The sequence below is a fragment of the Dermacentor silvarum genome, chromosome 6 (genome assembly GCF_013339745.2).
Source record: "Dermacentor silvarum isolate Dsil-2018 chromosome 6, BIME_Dsil_1.4, whole genome shotgun sequence".
Taxonomy (NCBI): Eukaryota; Metazoa; Arthropoda; class Arachnida; order Ixodida; family Ixodidae; genus Dermacentor; species Dermacentor silvarum.
The window spans coordinates 41,462,668-41,484,373 of NC_051159.1; the positions used below are offsets into that span (position 1 = coordinate 41,462,668).

General features: G+C 44.1%; 1 protein-coding gene across 2 annotated transcripts in view; it reads right to left on the reverse strand.

The window, feature by feature from the left end:
- The window catches only part of LOC119455463 (cubilin), a 233,580-nt gene extending 212,482 nt beyond the window's left edge, over positions 1 to 21,098 (reverse strand). For both annotated transcript variants that reach the window (XM_037716873.2, XM_037716872.2), the window contains exons 1-6: positions 20,891 to 21,098; positions 12,233 to 12,365; positions 2,709 to 2,756; positions 2,494 to 2,586; positions 668 to 712; positions 536 to 574 (exon numbers count right to left, since the gene is read on the reverse strand). In XM_037716873.2, coding sequence (XP_037572801.1) covers positions 536 to 574; positions 668 to 712; positions 2,494 to 2,586; positions 2,709 to 2,756; positions 12,233 to 12,365; positions 20,891 to 20,985 — 453 coding nt within the window. In that variant the 5' untranslated portion in view covers positions 20,986 to 21,098. The remainder of the gene's footprint in view (positions 1 to 535; positions 575 to 667; positions 713 to 2,493; positions 2,587 to 2,708; positions 2,757 to 12,232; positions 12,366 to 20,890) is intronic.
- Between the last annotated feature and the right edge of the window lie 608 nt (positions 21,099 to 21,706).

Genomic DNA, 21,706 nt, shown 5'->3' on the forward strand with positions numbered 1-21,706 from the left:
AACAAAAGAGGCGGCTATATAGCACTGACTCCACAAGAAAGTCTGAATTAAATGTGCAAAAGGGCGAAACTGAACTAGTTTGCTGAAGATCCACATTCGAAAAAAAAAGAAAGCCCTGTTTAAAGGAGTGTGATCCTGCAGCCAGCGCTGATCTTTTTTGTGTTAATGAAATATGCCAAATAATCTAGCCTGCTTGCTCTTTTTAAGAATGGTTTTGCATACATAAAGTCACCAGTAAGGCACTGTTGTTTGTCGTTTACTGAGTAAAAACAAAAGCAAGTTCTGATCATCATGTCCGGATGCCATAAAACCTTAAATCGTTGAATTGTGAACACTTAAAAGCTGATATTCTTACCATATATTGCAATACATACAGCTCATTCTTTCATTAAAGCAAGGCTGGAAATACATCTCCGTAGCACGCCTTCTGTAACAGGGACAGCGGCTTATTTTGACATGAAGAATGCATTGCAGGTATTTCCTTTTGCAAGCTTTCGTTGAATCCCGTAACAAGGTTTCCCAAAGAAGATCTTACATTTCGGAGTCTTCGTAGTGCTTGCACCAGCCGGTTCAACTGAAAACAGAAATGAAATATTAGACAAATAAAAGCCGCCTTCGGGTGATCAAATTGGTTCGCGTCGTATAAGAACACATTGAGCCTACGTACGGGAACTTGCAGTGTCCGAGTAATGTTGCTTTCTAGCCTCCGAACCTGCGGACAGAGACATCTGTTAGGCTGTATTAGGGCCACACGGGCACTTGTGCATCTCCCAATTGCAAATCGTAGCAGACACATTGGTTCGAAATGCAGTGGTAGTGACTGCAGGGAAAGTTCTTTCTTTTTTCTGCACACAATAGAGGGGGGGGGGGGGGGTGGAAGGGTGAAATTTGCGGTTACGGAAGCGCCTGACAACGGCTAATTAGCGTCAGCCTCGACTAGATGGTCGTCAGCGTGACTAACAGTTTCCAGTACTTGACTGCGGTTGCAGCAAAAGACAGACAGCACCACGTCACCTGTACAAGTGGTGCAAGGACAATCTTTTGTTCGGTCTTCGTGGTTGGAGCCTAACCTTGCAAAAAATGTAATCTACTACACAATGAAAGTGATAGATAGCTCGCTAAGACATTGCCGTGGCTCTTGTGATGCCATTTGAATGATTTAAATATGTTCCTTTCCGTTTTTCTCTTAGAAAGTGCCTACACGTTCGGGCTTTCAAAATTTTGTTCACGACGGCTGCATCGAAATGCAAACACACCCGCGCACTTAGCTTTAGGTGCACGTCAAAGAACCCCAGGTGGTCGAAATTTATCCGAATACCCTACTACGACATGCCTCATAATAGACAGCTTTAGTTTAGCGTGGTTACCAGAATAGCGGGCGTACCGGAATAGCGGGATCGAAATGCGCATGCGCAGAACGCTAAACGACCTATACCGTTTACCGTGCGCACGCTATTTCTCAGAGTTAACGTTACCGTGTTAGCGTGTTTACGCAGTGTACGTAAAACATGTCGGCGGTCTCGGCCGCCCGCTTCGAACTGAATTTGGAGTTGCTGTTGAATAATTCACTTCTTTGGTAGGAAGTGACTGCGTAAATGGCTTTCGTTTACCTTCAGGCAGGATCGACAATATGTTTTTATCGATAATTTAGCGGAGTTTTCGAGATAACTTGTCGTTTCGAACGCGCCTAAGCCTAACGAAAGAAATTTTCTCCGAGATGTGAGCGCCACCTGTCGATAAAGTCGGGAGATAGGCGCGACGACGGCATATTGCCTCTGAGATGGGAGGATTTCGGAGGCTATGGTAGACAGCTTGTACTGCTTGTCTGTTTCGCTGCAGATCGGCGGACATGGCAAGTAAAAATACAACGCGCTCCTGGCTTCCATTGCGCTGCCTATCGCACTTTCCGGACACACACACACATAGACTTAGGTGCCCTATGTATGCGAAATTCCAAGCGTAATGGAATAGCGTCCCGCACGTAAACTACGCTACCACGCTATACTAAAACTCTCTTTCTGCAAAGTTCGTTTGCGGAACGGTAACGCTATTTCCCGTAACCCCGCTATTACGCTAACGCTAAACTAAAGCTGTCTAATCAGATCATGGTTCTGGCGCGTAAAACCCCCTAATTTAATTTTAATTAAATAATACATTGCTTTAATTGAGAGAGTAATAGCAAGTTGTAAGCCCGCGGTCGTCTTGTCCGTGTCGGTTGTCTAGCATTCTTGTTCATTTGCGCTCTCATAATGTGTGGCTGTTATAGTGCTATTCAAGTAGCAGTAGACTCTCCTATTAGAGCAGAGGAAAGGGAACGCGAAGTATTACTCCTGTAAAGGGAGCTGCTCGGTTTGCCACCATTTACTCGTTAGCAAATATGACTGTGTGCATTCAATAACAAAAGGAACAGATAAAGTGCAAAGAAAGAAAGAAACAGACCATAGACAGCACCTAAAAAAAATGTTACCAGAGAATAAACCCTACTGCACTGACCCGAGTTTGCAGTTGTCGACATTTGGTGCTCAGCTGGCCCATTTGCGAGCGAAGGGTAGTTACGGACTCCATAGTTTCTGTCAGAGTCTGCAGCTGTGACGTCATAGAGACAAGTAGTAATCACTGACACACGAACGAAATGATCTCATTCAATAGCTGTATTCTAAACAATGAAGTGGACTATGGCGCGGTGAAGACATACGAAATCTCAGTACCTGACTGCTCGTTGCTATTGGTTCAATTGTCCGCGCTGCCTCTGAGACCTGCAATTACAAAAAAGCAAATTTGCAACTTTACAAAGCATTATTCTGCGACAATTACAAAAGGTCAATTTTTGAAATTGGCACTAGCCTCGCCCATGTTCAAGCACGTATCGAACAATTTACTTCAACAACATAAAAAGTTCAGTATGGAAGGCAAGTTGCGTTTAACAAATTAAGAGCTGCGGATGGCGAGCAAATACAAAGAATGATGACACATAAACAATTTCACAGGCCTACAGCGTGATCGTACAGTTTTTCGTGATTTCATGACGTTTTGCATGTTAACTGAGACTTAGAAATGTCTGCCCTCTAGGACGCTTGCGCACAAATCATACAAATCGCTTTCCATAAAAAATATCAGTAATGAAAGCGGTCCTGTAGTGCGCAATACAGCTATGCCATCATCTTGCTTTGGAAATCAGTTACGGCTGCCGAATAGCCAACGCACTGTGATATGACCGGGTCACTGCTGACAAGTGAGTTTAACATTTCATAAAAAGAAATTATATGTCTTCTTGATAACCTTTCTGGGCAGGCAGAACGCATGAGTTCCAATCTATTATTTAGGAATATTATAGAATATATTATTGCAGGCTTAATTGGTGGGTCATTGTGTTACGAATGCAAACAGCATTCAACAGACAAGAAACACTTGCGTCTTCTCGACTCTTCTGCTGTCTCTTGCGTATCGTATGTGATTATAATATACGACATGCTTTAAGCGAGGCAGAAAGATTAAAGGTTATTATTATTCGTTTAGTTGGCTTCCACCTCAGAGAAATCTACCTTCACTTGAATACGTCTTGCGATAGTAGAAGATGCGGGCAGCTGTAGGACATGTCACGATAAGGGATTAATAACTCGTGTCGTGCGTGTGATAAACAAGCCCACAATGCCAGGAAATAAAATTTGTTCTTTGAATGACAACTTTAAACGCAACATAAGAAGGTTCCTCAAGAACAATCCAATATAAGCTTGAGTTGTCATGGTTTTCGTCTTGGCATTTCATCTTGAATATACTTGAAAATAAAAGGTAACCTATTGTATAATTATGTAAAAAATCATTGTTCTCGTATATACAGGGCCTCAAAGTTAAGCTATCTGCAATTTTATTAAACATACTAGGCTAACTACACAAATGCTGCCAGATAGGTGGCACGTGAATAACTGTATAAAGATAACTTGTCGGCTAACCTTCTTAATTTCGGGATTCTAGTATGCGTTTATGTTGCATACTTCAGAAATATGGCATTCGAAAACAACACAATTTTGTTGCATGCTCTTACACTCCTTGTGTTCACAGACATTTATTCTTTGATGGTGATCGAAGGCATTCACCAATTTCATATTCAGATGCGGGAACCTTGACACAAAGGAAATTCTGCATGTGACACTGATTTTTAACATTCAAGACAGAAGTCATACTTCTCGTAAGACGCATGCCTAAGCTGGTAGGTTTAATTGAATCCACTCCTTGCAAAGTAACTGGCATGGAAGTATATCACTTTTGCTTATCCCGACTGGCTGGTGTTTACATGAGACTTACAAGGAAGCTTCAGCCCAAGCAAGAAGCCTGACCCACTCATGTCGAGCTCAGGTAAATGCCCTGAATGAACAGAAATGATAGACAATTTAAACGCGAGAGCGTTTAGGGCCCCGTGTCGCACAAAATCCGGCGTCGGCAACCGGCCTGTGATCGCGGGTGGCGGGGAAAATCGGCCAGCCACATCGCAGTGTTGCCAGGTTTGGCTATATATAGCAAAATTGGGCTACGCGAAAATTTTTTGGCATCGGCTTGGACCAGGTGGCTATGTGGCTATATTTGGGCTGCTGAAAATCTGCGACTTGGCTGTGTTTGGGCTATAAGTGGCGCCCTAATCCACGCTCCAGAGGTGGCTCTGATCAGGTAAAAGCAATTCTCGAAAGCTGTGTTTTAGCTGGCAGAGCCGGCGGCGTGGCTGTGCGTGTGTGCGTGCGAAAAATGACCCCCCCCCCCCCCCCCCCCCCCCGCGCCTCTCTGCGCCGTTGTCTGAGCCGGTGGCTTAGATCTTTGTTGCACTTAAACTTACACCCTGCTTGACCGTTAGGCACACGATCCCCGGGCATTGGGATGAACCTAGGAGTAGTGGGTTTTTCACAGTACACTGTACTAACATGGCTATGCTTCGGAAGGGAGACCAATAACATAGGCTCAGGGCCGTCGGGCGATCGTGGCGCCGACATGAAAGAAGGGAAGCACGTGTGGATGGAACGCTCCAGTGTAGTTCATGGCCAAGTCTTCGGGGTGAAGTATCGCGCCGGGCACAGCTTTCAACCTACTCCACGTTTCTGGCGCGAAGCTTTACTGCCATTTTCCTTTTCCTGCTAGATGAATTTTTCTTCGGGCTTAGATTCGAGATTCATTTCGATAGGTTTTACGTAAGATCGGATCCTCCTCAGAGAGGAGGATCTAAGCATGGGGAAGTGGGCCAAGTATGCGAGAACGTATAAAAAAGAATGGGAGCAAGACCCCGAGCCAAAGGTGGGTTCTGGTGCTTTTACTTCTAGATGGTTTGCCCGTAACGTCATGGATGCAGATTCTCATTCTGTTAAAATCGAAAAATGTTTGCCACGATGACATCAGTGCACCACGTCGCATGAACTTCACCCACCGTGTTAGCTTAGCTTGTGAGGTGTCGTGCTGCTGCCTCGAGGACGCGGGTTTGATTCCCGGCCACGGCGGCCGCACTTCGATCAAGGCGAAATGCAGGAACACCCGCGTACTTCGATGTACGTTAAAGAAACCGAGGTGGCCAAAATTATTTCGGAGTCCCCCACTGCGTCATGCCTCCCAATCATATCGTGGTTTTGGCACGTGAAACACCAGCAATTATTAGAGTTTCAGAATAGGGGCCTCAAACGTAGTGGGGCCCCAAAGAAATAGCGTCGAAGCCACTGCGCATGCGCAAGACGGAAGCTGTGTTTGGGTTTTACGTCGGGCAAGCTATTTAATCGATTTAGCGGGAGCCCCCAAAGCTGCCCCAAAAGCTTTCGTCAGCAAACATGACGGCGCCCATCGAAGCGACAGTTCTAACCTAGCACCAAACTGTGCTTGATTCGTGGTAACGCGTTTAGTTCGTAAGCTAGGAGAAGTGATTGCGGTTATAGCGTCCTCTCAACTAACATGTGTAATGAATATTGATTCATTAGACGCCGGTGATTCCGAATTGAATTATCGATTTCATGGCTCGTAGGCCTAACACGGATTGAGTTGGCTGGGGAAAGGTACGTAAAGTTGGTTACTCAAAACTAAGCGCAACAAGTTGCTTCCTGCTAATAGAATACGTTCTAAATTGTAATTAAACATGAAAATCTAAATTACTCTTAGTATCATAAATTGGTATATTTTATTTTAATATTTATGCCCCAACGCTAACACCCGCAAAGCTCTTTGGGGCCCCAAACTTTAGGGGCCCCTATATTCGAAAACTTTATTAGCCATCAACATGGTTTGCTTTTTGACAGTAATCGATTTTCACAGCATTACAACTGTTATTAATTTGTTGTTTACCATTGCTCTTTGTGCGCCGTCGCTGCTTTTACCATTTCGAGCGAGTTAGTTCGGGATGTGCTCGTCGCAGAAAACGACTGCGCGCTTCTTACAATAGCGTGCCCATTTGCGCAGTAATCTTTTAAAACTGCGCTTACACCGATTCAGACAGTGAGTGGCATCTGTTGCCTGTCCCTTTTCTTAACGCATGTTCTTGGCATGCTAGAGACCTAAGATGGCGGCCAGGTTGATGTAAATTAACACTATATAAGTAGTGTGTGTCCCAGCGAATCCGGGCCAGGCTAACTGAAAAACAAAAACACAAAAATGAGAAAACACGATAGGACAATGAGACAAATAACGCGAGATATCACAGCGCCACAGACTTGTTTTAGCTTATCAAAAAAGGAAGCTGTGAGCACGTCGCCGTCGCAGATCGCTGGACAACTGAACTCCTACGCCGTAGGCAGAGATAACGTGAGAGATCGCTGACGCTGAACATTATTTTGTGTTCACGATAGCTAAAGAGTTGTCGCAGTTTCACCTGAAAGGCGAAGCATCAATTGTGATAGCAAATTTGTAGAGAGCTATACGGAGTAATGATATTAGCTTTATCAGCTGTATAAACTTGGACATGCAGCAGCACCGGCAACACGCAGAACTGTTGTCGACGCCGTCGGCGTTTTGCCCGCGTTCGCCCAAAATGCGTGCGGCGTTGGTGACTGTTGCCGGAGCCTCTGATATAAATAGGCACTTGGTGCCGCAGCTAAACGTCGCCTCCCTTCTCTCCCCCTCCCCCACGGCCTCTCGCGCGTCAGAAGAAGGCGCGTTTGCTCTACATATATGGTGATTGTAAAGGAGGAAAGAGACGCCTACTTCTGCAGCCCTTAAGGGAGCACGGCACAGAACGCGCGTTTGTTCTCCGCCGTGCGTTCATTCCCCGTGAAAGCGCGCGTCCCTCGCGCCCTTTCACTCGCACATACAGCGTTCGGCGGCGCTGAGCCGTGCTCCCTCAAGGGCTGCAGAAGATAGCGCCAACCTTTCCCTTTCTCTCAAGAACCACTTATCATCGCGCGGCGATGATTTCATCTCCATTGACGTCATACGGAACCTCACGGCGACGGCGACGGCGACGGCAACGGCGACGGCGACGGCGACGGCGACGCCGACGGCAGAAATCTGCTTTGGAGTGTCCATATAATTGCTATCGCAATAAAAGGAAGCTGTGAGCACGTCGCCGTCGCAGATCGCTGGACAACTGAACTCCTACGCCGTAGGCAGAGATAACGTGAGAGATCGCTGACGCTGAACATTATTTTGTGTTCACGATAGCTAAAGAGTTGTCGCAGTTTCACCTTAAAGGCGAAGCATCAATTGCGATAGCAAATTTGTAGAGAGCTATACGGAGTAATGATAGCAGCTTTATCAGCTGTATAAACGTGGACATACAGCAGCACCGGCAACACGCAGAACTGTTGTCGACGCCGTCGGCGTTTTGCCCGCGTTCGCACAAAATGCGTGCGGCGTTGGTGACTGTTGCCGGAGCCTCTGATATAAATAGGCACTTGGTGCCGCAGCTAAACGTCGCCACCCTTCCCTCCCCCCCCCCCCCCCACGGCCTTTCGCGCTTCGGAACAAGGCGCGTTTGCTCTACATATATGGTGATTGTAAAGGAGGAAAGAGACGTCTCCTTCTGCAGCCCTTAAGGGAGCACGGCGCAGAACGCGCGTTTGTTCTCCGCCGTGCGTTCACTCCCCGTGAAAGCGCGCGTCCCTCGCGCCCTTTCACTCGCACATACAGCGTTCGGCGCGCGGCGACGATTTCATCTCCATCGACGTCATACGGAACCTCACGGCGACGGCGACGCCGACGGCAGAAATCTGCTTTTGAGTGTCCATTTGAGTATCGCATTAAAAAGTAAAACTTAGTACTATCTGTCATAAAATAAAAGCACTGATTTCGCCCTCTGCAGCGATTCGCTGGAACTTAAGAGCTTCCGGGGCCAACCAAAAAGTGGTCTGTGCAAGCATGATGTCGCTGTTATTGATGTCAAGGGCCGACCCACACGGCGGCACGGACATTTTGTTACGACATGTTGCTCAAAAAAGGATTGCCGTAGTCGAATGTGAAAAGGTATACACAAATAAAATTGAAAATAAGAATGGCTATATTTGGCTACGAAATATTTTGGACTTTTTTTCTGTTTGGGTACATTTGGGCTACAACTTCTCAAGCTTTTGGCTACGCCGCCTCGTCGGACCTGGCAACACTGCCACATCGACCGCGCAGGCCCTCCACGCGGTGCAAGGTTTTGGTGAACAAAAATTGAATTTCTTACAGTGAAATCCGTCAGAAAAATGGTAAAGTATGTCTTTATCATTCGGCATTGGATTCGCCATCGGATTGTTTACCAATCGGCGTCGGATTGTAATTTGAATGTACAAGGAAACATAATTTTGCTACGAGCAAACTCAAACACAAACCCCTTTATCAGCATTTCTACGAGACCTGCGCGCGTCGGGGCAATAGGAAACAATTGATAAAATAATAAAAAAAGGTGCTAGGGCCTTCACATTTTAATTTAGGACCACTTATATTGCCCCTGAAAAAACGTCTTTCCACCAATACATTTCAGTTTAAAAGTGAAGCCGAATTTAAGGGGACCGGTGTAAGCTTGGTCTTTGTAAGCTGGCTTTCCCACGTTCAGTGTTGCAGTGAATGAAGCCTACTTGCCGTATGCGAACGATGCGATGCGAACGGGTCCCGATAACGCTATCGCGTTCTACTCTTAAAGGCGAAGCTTAAGCTTCCTCCAATTTTTTGACCAGTTATGCTTGCTGCTTACATCATGCTTTTAATCATTCTGAACAGTTCGTTCGATGCTCCTATTTATTTTAGGTGACCCCCCTAAAGGTACAAAGGTAACAAAATCAAATGCAGCATCGTCCACTCCTGCTGCCCCCGTTACTGTATACGCGCTCTTAGCGGAATAAGTTAAAGGTGAAGGTGTGGCTAATCGTTCACTTACATTTAAGTAACATGTCATGCCGGCCGCCTTTTATTCATAAATAGAAGACATGCTAAAATTGTGTGCAAATGAATCCAAAGGAGTCATTTCTCTCCAATAGCTAGACAAAACTGAACAATTCTAAAATGTGTTTCCATTCAACATTTGCGGTGAATTGAACGCAAAAAAATCAAAGGTGAGCTTGCTCAGACAACTTCTTCCGAGAGGTTATTTTTCAAGCCCAGTCTTTTGCGCGTACTGCAAGGCTTGTTTTTAGAAAGAAATATATTTTCGCTAAAAAGTCAGTAAAATAATAGATGTCAGGACATCGTGACGACGGACATTAGGGAAGGCGCCCTACCAATGGCAAACAGCAGATACCAACAAGAGCATTTGACTATTTATCCCCAGGACCTGAGTAGTTCTCCATGCATAACAGAAACGGAGCTGTCAAAACATGACAGATTTGGGATCCTTAATAAACATTCCTTCAACTCTTACTTGTTTCAATTCTATGATTGCAACGCAATCACTAGTCACTATTAAGTGAAGTTGAGTCATTCTTAGGTTATTAGGCATTGCCTTTAATTTTATCGCATTCATTGTCATGAAAAAACTAAAACGCATAATCATCTGTGGTGTAGTTCCTTCAGCAACTTGGGTCACTATTTTATCATGGTACTTTCTAAGACCATAATTTACTTTCTTCGATATTGCTACATTTAATTTATTCTGATGTACCCCATTAGTAGTTATGGTTCTCAATCCTATTGCATTCGGCCTGTTTTACGATTTTTTTTATAATACTATGTCTAAATGTGAGTGTGTGTTTCTGCCCTTCCAGGTGAATCCACAAAAATATCAATACTGCTCTCGAGAAAAAAAATATTTTGCATTATGACATGCAGAAAAAATAGTGGCATGTACAATTTGTATCTTATGTGGCAAGAAGAGAGCAATTTACAGAATGGGCAGGGCAGCAGCAGAACTGGCATGATGCTCAAACGCTGTCCCTTCCTGCAGTGTTTCGCTGGCTTGACTGCGTGTTTGGTGTGAATTTGACAAAGCATTATAACGCAATATACTGGCTACTTCATAGGCCCGTTGTTATCGCTTTGAGGTTATCGAGGAGTGCCCAGCTGCTCTTGCACCTTTGCCACCTACATCTTACAGAGCAGTTTGAAATGACTTGCAAAGCCAGATTCAGGAAATGTCGACCACAATTAGCGCACTTTTTTTCTCAAAATGACAATTTAGAAAATCACTTACGTTGAAACACTATTCTGTATGGTCTCGCAGAGTCTGAAGCTCAATCTACGCCGTGAATTATTGCAATCACGAATAACAGCTTTTTAATGATGTAATTAAAATTGATTTTTCGCAGATTGAACGAGCACCCAAACTTGACAGTCATGCATGTGATAGACCTCGGTTTTTTAATTTTAAATTTCTCGACTCCCGCGGCATAAATAAAGCCTTAAAGAATAGCTGAAACTTTAAAAAAGATGCAGTTACGCGTCTCTGAGGATTTCATCGCGAGTGTACGATGTACCCACAAGAACTGTGGGCGCTCCTCGTACCCTGAATTTATGTATATGTCCTGTATTTTATATTTCTTGCTGTTTTCACTTGTGACTCTGTGCATGTTTGTGCGTGTTTATTGTTTTTTGCCGTGAAAATATCGCTACATTGAAAAATACACAGCTAAATATATTAAGAAAAGAAGTAAAATACCCTGGCAACTCGTCGCAATGTAACCCCATGACTGAGAATGGCAATAGTTGCTGGTTAATAGGAAACATTGGATATAAATTGTATAAAATAGGCCGTGCTTCCTCCTCAGTTTTCACAAGTTAGCATGTTTGCGTAAAGTATAATAACATTGATGAACGTTGTTCTAAATCATATATTCTACTTGCAGCAAGCACAGTCTGTGTTTGCTGTGCCACGACTTTACAAGGAAACGGTGCGTTACAATCGTCGCACCACTCACGATCTCTAATACCAGGTATGCTTGCACCCCACCGCTATCCCTGTAACCAATATGGAGTACACCATAAGATGCTCGTGTCAAAAGTGAGAAATAAACATTTTATTCAAACAAGCCCTCTTTTATAGGCATGGTACTATGTAGTAACGCTCACACTTTGTTCTAATAACTCTTTACGCCGATCCGACTGGTAAGAGCCTGAAACCGCAGTTTGAGGCTATGCGCTAGTAACTGCTGCATACAATATGCTTCAGCGATAACTGCGTCATACATTTACACAGAGTGAAATTAAGCACAGTGGTGGATATAACTCAGAAAACCGTCAGTAAGCGTTTTATTCTTGAGTTTTAGTAATGTGCTATTAGTAAATAATATTATCGGGCACGCCGCAATTGGCAAATTGAAAGTGGTCACTGCTGAAGGCATGCACAGATATCAGTCTCCAAGATGACTAAGCAAAACCAAGGCGTTCTAGCAGTTTAGCACCGCAGTGCTTCAAGAAAACCGAAAAGAATTGTTTGGTTATGTGGAATGATAAATTTACATTTCTGGAATACCAGAAATTCGAATCATGCTGTGTGTAAAATCTTGAAAAGCTAGAGAACACGTAAATACGAAACACTGGATTGCAATTCTTTACCTAGCTCTTCGTCATGTCATTTAATTTGGACATCGTTTTTCAACAGCTCAACGGGACTATTGGCTGCTCATCGGAAGAAAACAAGATTTAAATTGCCTTTTCAATTTCTATGTGCAAAATTATCGTGGTATCCTAAGTTCATAATTTCCATTAATCGTAGGCGCACTTGCCGGAAACCGATAATAGTCGATTCCTCGAACACATTATCTCCCTACAGATCTCTCAAACCAAAACATGTGGTAAAAAGCCGTTACATGTTATTGACAAAAGTTACGCGTGAAAAAAAAAATATTGCACCGCATGCTCTCACCTTGGCAAGGACCTCAGCCACGTCCCGTCCGTTGAGAAAAATTCCTCCACGACCCGAGCTGGTGCGGAAGCTGATGTTTTTCGTGCTGGGCACCTGGAACACCATGTTGCCATTGTCCAGCACAATCCGCGGCCTGCGGAACAGGAGGAGAACAACGGTATTACGCAGTTTGCGAACAGCAGAACGGTGTTGTGTGCTTAAGTAGTGGTGCCTCAGTTACTGAAGGGTTCATGTGTGCAGAGCATCACGGTAAGACAGACACAATGAGGGTAATCCCTATATGTATGCGAAACTCTGTTTGCCTAATTCCAAGCAGTTTGCGGTAGACAGGTATCTCCTGTCTAGCCACACTTCAGAACTCTGTCGTATAAAAACAAAGGCGTGGCCGACGGTGTAATCGAACCTGTTGCCTTCGGGCATCAGTAGCCCACTGCTCTAACCACCAGGGCACGATCGCACATGTGCTCGAGCCGAAGCCGACTAGCTCTTCTCGTGTCCCCCCCCCCCCCACCCGCCCCCGCCCCTCCTCCCCAACCACCCCTCCTATCTCCGGGATCGGCCCACTTTCCCCAGTATGAGCCAAGGATCCCCAGAATGAGCCAAGGAGCCATATACCCGTAGGTATATGATATTTGGCTCAATAGACGTGGCTGCCGTCGTTTACACATTTTTCGGCGAGGGTTGTTCACAAGCAAAAAGAAGCAACAACTAAAATCTATACAGTCACGTCGATTGCGCTATTGCTTATTAAGGCGAAAGCCATAGATGGCTCACGGGTCGAAAATTTGTTGTCCGGCGTTATGGCCAAAAAATTCATGGTGCCACCATAGATTAGACTCCCTCTACTCTACCCTAATTAACTCTAGATTAATTAAGAGACGGTTAATTAGGGCCCTCGAACCCACGACGTTTGGGGGAGAAAACAAGTAATGCGAAATAACAACGCATTGGAATGACAATGTCAAGTAATTTATTAATGTCTCGTGAGCGCGCAGGCTTTCGCTTTCATCCTCTGTAGCGTATGATAAAGTGACTGTCACCTTTTTTATTAGCTGAATACCTTGAAACAAAGCCCGGTTCTCGGTCTAACTTGACTTATCGCTATCTGCGCGTGCTGTGGAGAATTTTCGCAAAACACCAACAACGCTGCAGAAGCAATAGCGGTCACTAAAGCAACAGTACAAACTGCAGCACCGCGACCAGTGCACTGCGGTGCTTGAACTCACTAGATGCAGAGAAGAGAAAGGGGGGGAGGCTGAAGGTGTGTTGTGAACGACTGGAAATAAATGGAGACTATATAGAGGTGGCGGTTCTTGCAGTGTGCATGAAAATGCGTGTTGTACTTATATCGCTTCCCAGCTCAAACGAGGAAAAAGGTTGCTCCGAAAAGTTCCGGCTCGGGTACGTTTCCAAGATGGCAGAAAATTTATCAGTTTGGTTCGGTTTTAATTTAGCTGAAAATAACGCTTCAGCTCCTGTTTTCCGTTCACCTTCCGTTCGGTTCAACACCCATCAGTTGAAAATTTGTCGAACCCTCGTAACTGTTGTAAAAATTTCAAGTAATCCATGAAATCATATATCTGAGGTACCTGCTCGCAATCAGATGCAGTTTACAAAACAGTGATATCTCTATTTAGGGCAGAGTGAGGAATTAGGAAACATGGTTATTTTTTTGTTTTAGTTTTCATATCTGATGATTTTGTTGTGAACATAAGACCATAAATAAAGAGAATGGTTTGTATAGTTCGTTGATCTCAGTTTTCCCTATTAAATGCACCGAATTTCATACCGGTTGACGCGTCGTGTCATGACAACACTTTTGTATTTATCATGCATTTGAGTAGGTGTAAATTGGGGTGGCCCCGAAGCATGTCATCCTTTTAAGCCAATTTAGAAAAGGTGTTTCCAATACGCCAAACGGAACTGTAGTAGCCACACGCAGAAAATAACCTTACTGTATATTTTCACTCGCAGTAAGTTCATGTATCGGAACGTACGTTATATTATGGCCTATCCTGGTTAACCGCCTTAATGCTGCTAATGACTGCCAGCGCTCTCTGAACAAGCATTATGACGTAATGTGAAGCCCCCGCTTCTCACAGCGTATTATGAAAACCAAAAAACATAAAAAGCGCGGAAACAACGGTTCTCTCTGTCTCATAATGACAGTGTTGCGAATGGCGTCGAAGCGAGTCGCGACTGCGCAGCTACAAGCCAAACTTCCTGAAGCCGTCACACGCACACTGGGAAGATTGAAACCAGGCGCAGGAAGATGCAAGGAACAAAATATAGTTCGCCGAGCCAGTTGTGCTGCATGCGGCTGACGACTCGCTCGGGGCGCTGGATGAAGTTCACGCGAATGCAAACTAACTTAATTATGCCGCAAATGTCGGAGAGGAAAGCAGGCGTTTCCGACAGAAGTATTCGGTGGTGATTTGTTCTAGCGCTCGTGTACTGGCGCAGATATTTGCTCGCGGCGTTGTATTCTTGCCTAATATGCTGACGCCACCCCCCCCCCCCCCCCCCTCCACCGCTCCTACTCAACCCACCTTCAGTTTTCGTTGTCATTAGCACTTGGTTTCTTTTTCAGGCGGTCATGCCAACGTGACTGTTAAAACAACTGGTAAAACCAGCTTCAATAAAAAATTGAAATCTACGAGCATTGAGTAAGTTGCACTTGGCCTAGGGTCTTATTAGAGAGAGAGAGAAAAAAAAACGAGTGAAAGCTTGTCGTAGTACCGCATAACGGGACAAAACCATAACAATATGTAGACGAAATCTAATAGTAAGAAGAAAACACCATGATAGAGACATGGAAAACAACGTGTGCTGATAAATGTAAACCACAAGGAAGTTCATCTCGGATGTCGCTCAAGCGTGAAATGCAATATCTAATGCTTCACAGGAGAGTCTCTGTGACTACGTGTAAAGAAGTGCGCGCTCGTCTCAGTGCCGCAACTCCCAGAACTTGAAATTGCAGCAAACTTGGAATGCTGCTTTAAAATTTCTTCTCAATGCTCTTGCATGGAACGGTTGGTGTGTCGGCGTTCCTGAAGAAATACTTATTCTTGGCGAAGTCGTTCTGTATTACAAAGAATACGTGCAGCGTAAGCGAATAAAGTGGGAAAAGCTGTTTCATGAGCTTCGAACACGTTTGAAGCTATGTTTGATCATTTTTATAACTTCTGTCTCTAATTATCCTCAGAAAACCCTGATGAATAAACACGTTTTTCGATTGTTTTAAAGTGCCGGTTGAAGACGGCAACTCTTTCTCCATTTTTTATCATGTCGAATTCACTTTCCCTGCGCATTTGGGCAGCATGACTCCCGCAAAGGTGACGAAAGAACATTTTCTGTATAAAACTGAGCGTCGCAATCATCACTCAAGTCAAGTTCTCTGGTCAAGATGGCATGTATCATCGTGATTCACCATGATCCAAGCAATTGCTGTACCTGTAAATTTCCCAATCTCATACCATAACACCACGTTTGTCCGCGTCTACTGCTACCTGTTTTAGTACACTATACTTTAACAATGCAAGTGTGCATGAAACTACCCCTCCTCCTCCTCCTCTTCCGACTTCTTCTTCTACTACTACTACTACTACTACTACTACTACTACTACTACTACTACTACTACTACTACTACTACTACTACTACTATTACTACTACTACTACTACTACTACTACTACTACTACTACTATTACTACTACTACTACTACCACTACTACTACCACTACCACTTCCACTACTACTACTACTACTACTACTACTACTACTACTACTACTACTACTACTACTACTACTATTACTACGTAATCACATAAACTCTCAAATGCGCTTACGTTCCCTTGGCAGCCAGTGTCTTATTGCAATAGAGCACCCTATACGCGATTTACACGCTACGTTGCCTGCCCAACCCCGCTAATTAATTATTTAAATATTTAATTATATTTATTGATTTGTTTATTTACAAATACTGCGAGCCATAACTCTAGCCCAAGCAGGAGGAACTATATATAACACAAGAACAAGTTTGTATAAAAACATGCCAACATTACGCATCTTAATGAAAACAAGTCCGACGTGAAGACATGAAGATGCGCGAAGTACACTGGAATCGACCAAATACATCAAGATTGGCAATAAATTCAAACATAACTACCAGGAGCACAAATACGCCAGAAAAATTGCTAATCATTGCACAGTGAAAAGACCTACAACAAATGTGTTTCTAGCTTCCTGATAACATTTTCTGAATCTAACACTTTAGCTGGCAACAAATTCCAATCAGCAACAGTTCAGGGAGAGAAAGTGTGCTTAAATCCTTCAGTGCGTGTCAATACAGGAGCTAGTAAGTGTCGGTGAAATCGCCTTGTTCTCGTCCTAGTGGCTGGTTTAACACAATCAGGCAAATTAACATTTACCTTCACGGAAATTATTTTTGCCAGAAGGTTAGGCGAGCAACTTTTTCACGTTCCTCAAATGTGGAACTATTAAGTGGTTGCACGAGTGAAGATGACGAATCCTACCTTTTGTACTTCCCGAAAATAATTCATAGGTTTTCCTCGGAACTCTTTTCCAACTTTGTAAAATATCTTTAGTGCGAGCACCATGCAGAAGTTACAGGCACACATTCAACCTTGGACATAACGCAATCATTATAAGGTAAGAATCTTGCACTGATGGGAGCAGTATTTAGTTTTAATTTTAGAGTCCAAAGTTACCTGAGCGCAGATGTAGAATTGCTTGAAATATGACTAGACCATGTAAGTTTATCTGTTAGAATGACACCCATATCTTTGCAGGTGTTAACTCGTCCCACTGAATTATTACGAAGACTATAAAAAGCAGAAAGTGCCTTCTTTCTTGTTATACGTAAGAGTACAGTTTTCTCCGCCTTTAGCTGCATGCCCCTAACCTGACACCATTCCTGTATTGACTGCAAAGCTTTTTGTACCAAAACCTGGTTGGTTCTAGGTGATATTTCTTTAAACACTACACAATCGTCCGCAAACAAACTAACACCCCCTTCCTTTGGAATTACATTAACTGAATCATTACTATAAATTACTATAAACAACAGTGGCCCTAAGACACTCCCTTGCATAATTCCAAATGCAACTCGCAATACATTGGAGAAGCATTCACACACCTCAACAAACTGAGTTCTGTTCTAAAGATGTACTTTATTATAATGAACAATTCCCGATGGGAGTCCAAGACATTCCAATTTAAATAACAGCCTAGCATAGGGCATCGTATAAAACGCCTTGCTGAAAGTACAAAAATATTGTGTCAAATTGACCAGGCACATCATCAACGCACGAGACCTCGTGAACAGTTGACACAAGTAGTGTGACAGTCGACATATTTTCTCTAAAACCCTCCTGGTATTACGACAACACATTTCCACACGTCAAAATCTAGTAGATGTAGTTGGCAACAATATGTTCCAATAATTTGCAGGAAGTGCTGGTAATCAAAACAGGACGGTAATTTTTGATCGACAAGCGAACGCCTTTTTGTGGATCAGGCAAACGGGTGCCTTGACAGTTACCAGTGGAGATTTATGACGCTTGTATTAATTGATAGATGAAATATGTGGGTAATGAAGCCAGCTCTTCAGCTTCTTAAGAACGCGGTAGGAATGACAGCGAGTCCAGAATATTTTTAGGCTTAATATTGAGCAACATTACTAGCACCCCTCGCCTGATAATTACATCCTGTGGCGATGGAGACTGGAGGACAGGCATGTCTTTATCACATTCTGAGATATTGCTCTGAAAATATTTATTAGAATGATTGGCAATCTTTATTGCATTTGTCACAGTAAATGAGTACACAGTTACCTTTGATATTTAGTTTTTACTACTGCCTAAATAATGCCAAAATTTGGTGGGGCCTGATCTAATATATGCTTTTAGGTTTTCGCTAAAGAAACTCTGCCGGGCTTTGTTAACTTTGGTTAGCATTTTTTGCTTTAATTCGACTAACTGGGGTGGTGAAGATCATATGCTGTTTGCGCAGTCTCAAAATTTTACGCTTAATATGTGTAATGTCATGATTATTCCAAACATTAGATCGGCGTTTATAGGTATTTTTAAGTGGAGCTAAATTTTTAACGCAGTGCTCAATACTACCGCGGAAAAGTTGCCATAATGATTCGACATTGGTATTTGTAATGGCAAGATGTGCCTCCGTGTAATGAATTACAGAAACCTCATGTACCCTATTGAAATCTCTAATGACGATTGGGGACGACTCTTGCTTCCAAGTATTGCTAGCATTATTATTTCATAACGAAGTAACACAATTTATGTTCTGAAATTCTGGATTCAGTTTGAACCGACCCTTTCTGAAACATTTCAGAAATAAATCAAAGAAATCCGGGATAGAATGTTCACGAGTAGGTTACTTTACGACTTGTTAAACACAGAAAGCAAACATTGCATGCAATATTATGGCACACAAAGTAGAATATCCATACCAGAGGTTATTCTAATCGATTTCCGACAAATTGAAGTCGCCAGTTGTTAATTTTTTATCACGGAAGCGTAGAAGGCGATCATGCAATTGAGAACTAAAGGATTCTGGACAAAACTAAAACTCTTTCCCTCAAACAGCCACTTTCAATAATAGAGACTGAAGTGACTCAGTCCGGTGGGCAGAAAGTACATCATCACCATTCTTTGTGACAACCGCTGCACCATCGCCATGAGAAGCACTGTCACATCTGTACGGTTGATAACCTGATGGCATAATTTCTTCGTCATGCACGGTATTGGGCAACCACGTCTCAGTAATAACGCATGAGCGGATATACCGTATCAAAATATTTTCAAGCACTTCAGTTTTGTTTGCAATGCTTCTCGCGTTCAGTGAAAGCGCCGTTGGGCCTGACCGCTAGCTCAGCATCATTTCACCGCACACTTCAGACGTCTGCGAGAATGAGAACCGCCATGCCAGCAGTAAAACCGGTTATCAATTGGCAAGTTATCGTGAACAATCTGTACCTTCTTACCATGCTTTTTATCCTGTTTTGCGCTCGCTTAGGAGCAGCTTACGTTTCCTCAATGTATCTGTGCGTAGCCACTTTGAACGTAAATGTGGGTTCCTTCCAGTTTAGCTGAGTTACAGAGCAGCACTCGTTTCTCTCTCTCTCTCTCTCTCTAATCTTGAAAATACAGGATAAGGGGTCGTTTTGCTCACGGCTTTCCCAATCTATGAATTCTCGCCACCCACCGCGGTTGCTTAGTCGCAATGCCACCTCGTGCCTAGTGGCATGGCGCTGCTATAAGCACGAGGTCACGGGGTCAAATCTCGGCAGCGGTGGTCGCATTTCGATGTGGGCGAAATTTTAAAAAATGCTCGTAAAAAAAACAGGCCCAGCTGGTCAAAATTTTTCCGGAGCCCCCCACCCCCCTTCCTGCGGTGTGCCTAATAATCAGACCGTGGTTTTGGCACCTGAAGCACTAGAATTTAATTTTAAATAATGCTTTCTCTGAAGATCACGTGAGTTGCAGTTTCTTCTGAAGCAGTTTAATAACCTTGTTACGCGAGAGCGATGTCTTAATATCCAGAATACCGATCCCTCTCCTTCCATCTGATTTATGCACACGCGATTTTATCTATTATTGTAACAGCATATAATTGCGGGTTTCGTTGCTCGCTGAACAGCCCTAGGTCTCCTGTCAGGTTTCTGCTATTGCAGAAGTTACTCTACGATATGATTGTACTGGAAGCGCACAGTTATTAAGTAATTCCTCCGTCTCAATGTTTTCAATAGACTATCTTTCATCACTCGGGAACTTCTGCTAGGAGACCTATCATTCCCTTTTCTTTTCTTTTAGTTATTTTTATTATTTTTATTTAGTTGGCAGAACAGAAATAAGGAGAGTTAAGGAGAGATCAATAGAGAGGAAAGCCAGGGATGTTAACAAGAGAGGAGTTTCGATTTGCTACCCTGAACTGCTGTGGGCGAAATAGGGTTTGGAAAGAAGATAAATGTAATCGTTCAACCTTCCTAGGGTTCCGATCGTTTTCGCCCTGGCTGTTTGCAGATAAATGTTCAAAGCTGTGGCTAAAATTTGCTTATACAGGCCCACAATGTATATTGTAAGTCATCTAATGAACTGCCGACGAGGAAAAATGCGCAAGCCATAGGCTGCAGAAACATGTGTTAACCTTTACCTCTAATTGTTTTCGCTTCGTCACCTCGAATAGCGCACGCAAAGGACTCCGAAAAATAACAGAAAGATTGCGTCAGCGTGCATGAAACGCTCGTTGACAAGTATTTTTTACTCATCTTGTGAAATCCATAGGTACTATCTGCGTAGTTTCGATAGTTATTAAGGCAATCTCATACGCCTCAGCCGCCATGGGTTGTTGACGAACGAGTTCGACCGGGTTTCTGTAAAGATACTAGTCGAATACCGTTCCTTACCATGCTTTCTCGGTGTTTCGAGCGGTGCCCCTCTTACGTAGTCACCATGACCGTGGGGGCTCGTGATCAGAGGACGATTAGAAATGAGTATAATCCAGCAAAAGTAGTCCTGACAAATCTCGTTTTCCCAATTTGAAGGAATAGACATTAGATCAACCCGAAGGTAGTGAATCACAGGGCAAGCGTGGACCGATGTCAACGTCACTTACCGATCTCTTGAAGAGTACTCGGCCGCCGTTATTGTAGCGGTCAGCAGTGCAGCAGCCGCGGCTACGAAGGTCGCGACTCGCAGCCCGGCGTCCATGCTCGTCGTTGAGCCGGGTCTGTAGTCCCACTGACCGACCTTTTCTGCGCTGGATGCGCAAAGAACGCCCGCACCGCTTCGCAGCCCCTCGCGTAGGCCGCAGCTGGACCTCGTCTCCCCAGCCGTCGGTTACGAGACCGCACCAGGCGCCGCTAGCCGACGGGGATATATCCTGGGCCGCCCCGCCCACCCCCGTCTCTGCGGTGTCCATTGCGGTGTCCGCTTACGTCTTTCCCTCGTCTGGCGGCCTGAAATACCTCCCGCCGATCGTCGTAGGAGCCATCCGCGGTTAACCCCCACACGTACTAGCACAAAGCATGCGGACACTCCATTCAAGACTTTTGCTCATACGATAGGCATTCGCAGTTCTCGCATCACAGCTATTACCCTAGGCACTGAAAGCCGTGCACGTGCCACGTTTACTGTATGCAAGCATGCACGTGACACCTAGAAGGGGCGGTAAAGAAAGGGGCGGATCCACACTAAAACCTGCCACACACACATGCACGCACGCATACAAACACACGCACACATACACACACACGCATATATACGCACACATGAACACACACACACACGCGGAACATAAATAGTGACTCGGGAATATAGTTATCATGTCTTAGCTCTGTCACTTTTTACGGTCTTATATGAGAAACCACACCTTTATGTGTTTATCCCCAGGAAAACGTTTTTAGACATAAACCCTGAAGTATATCTGCGC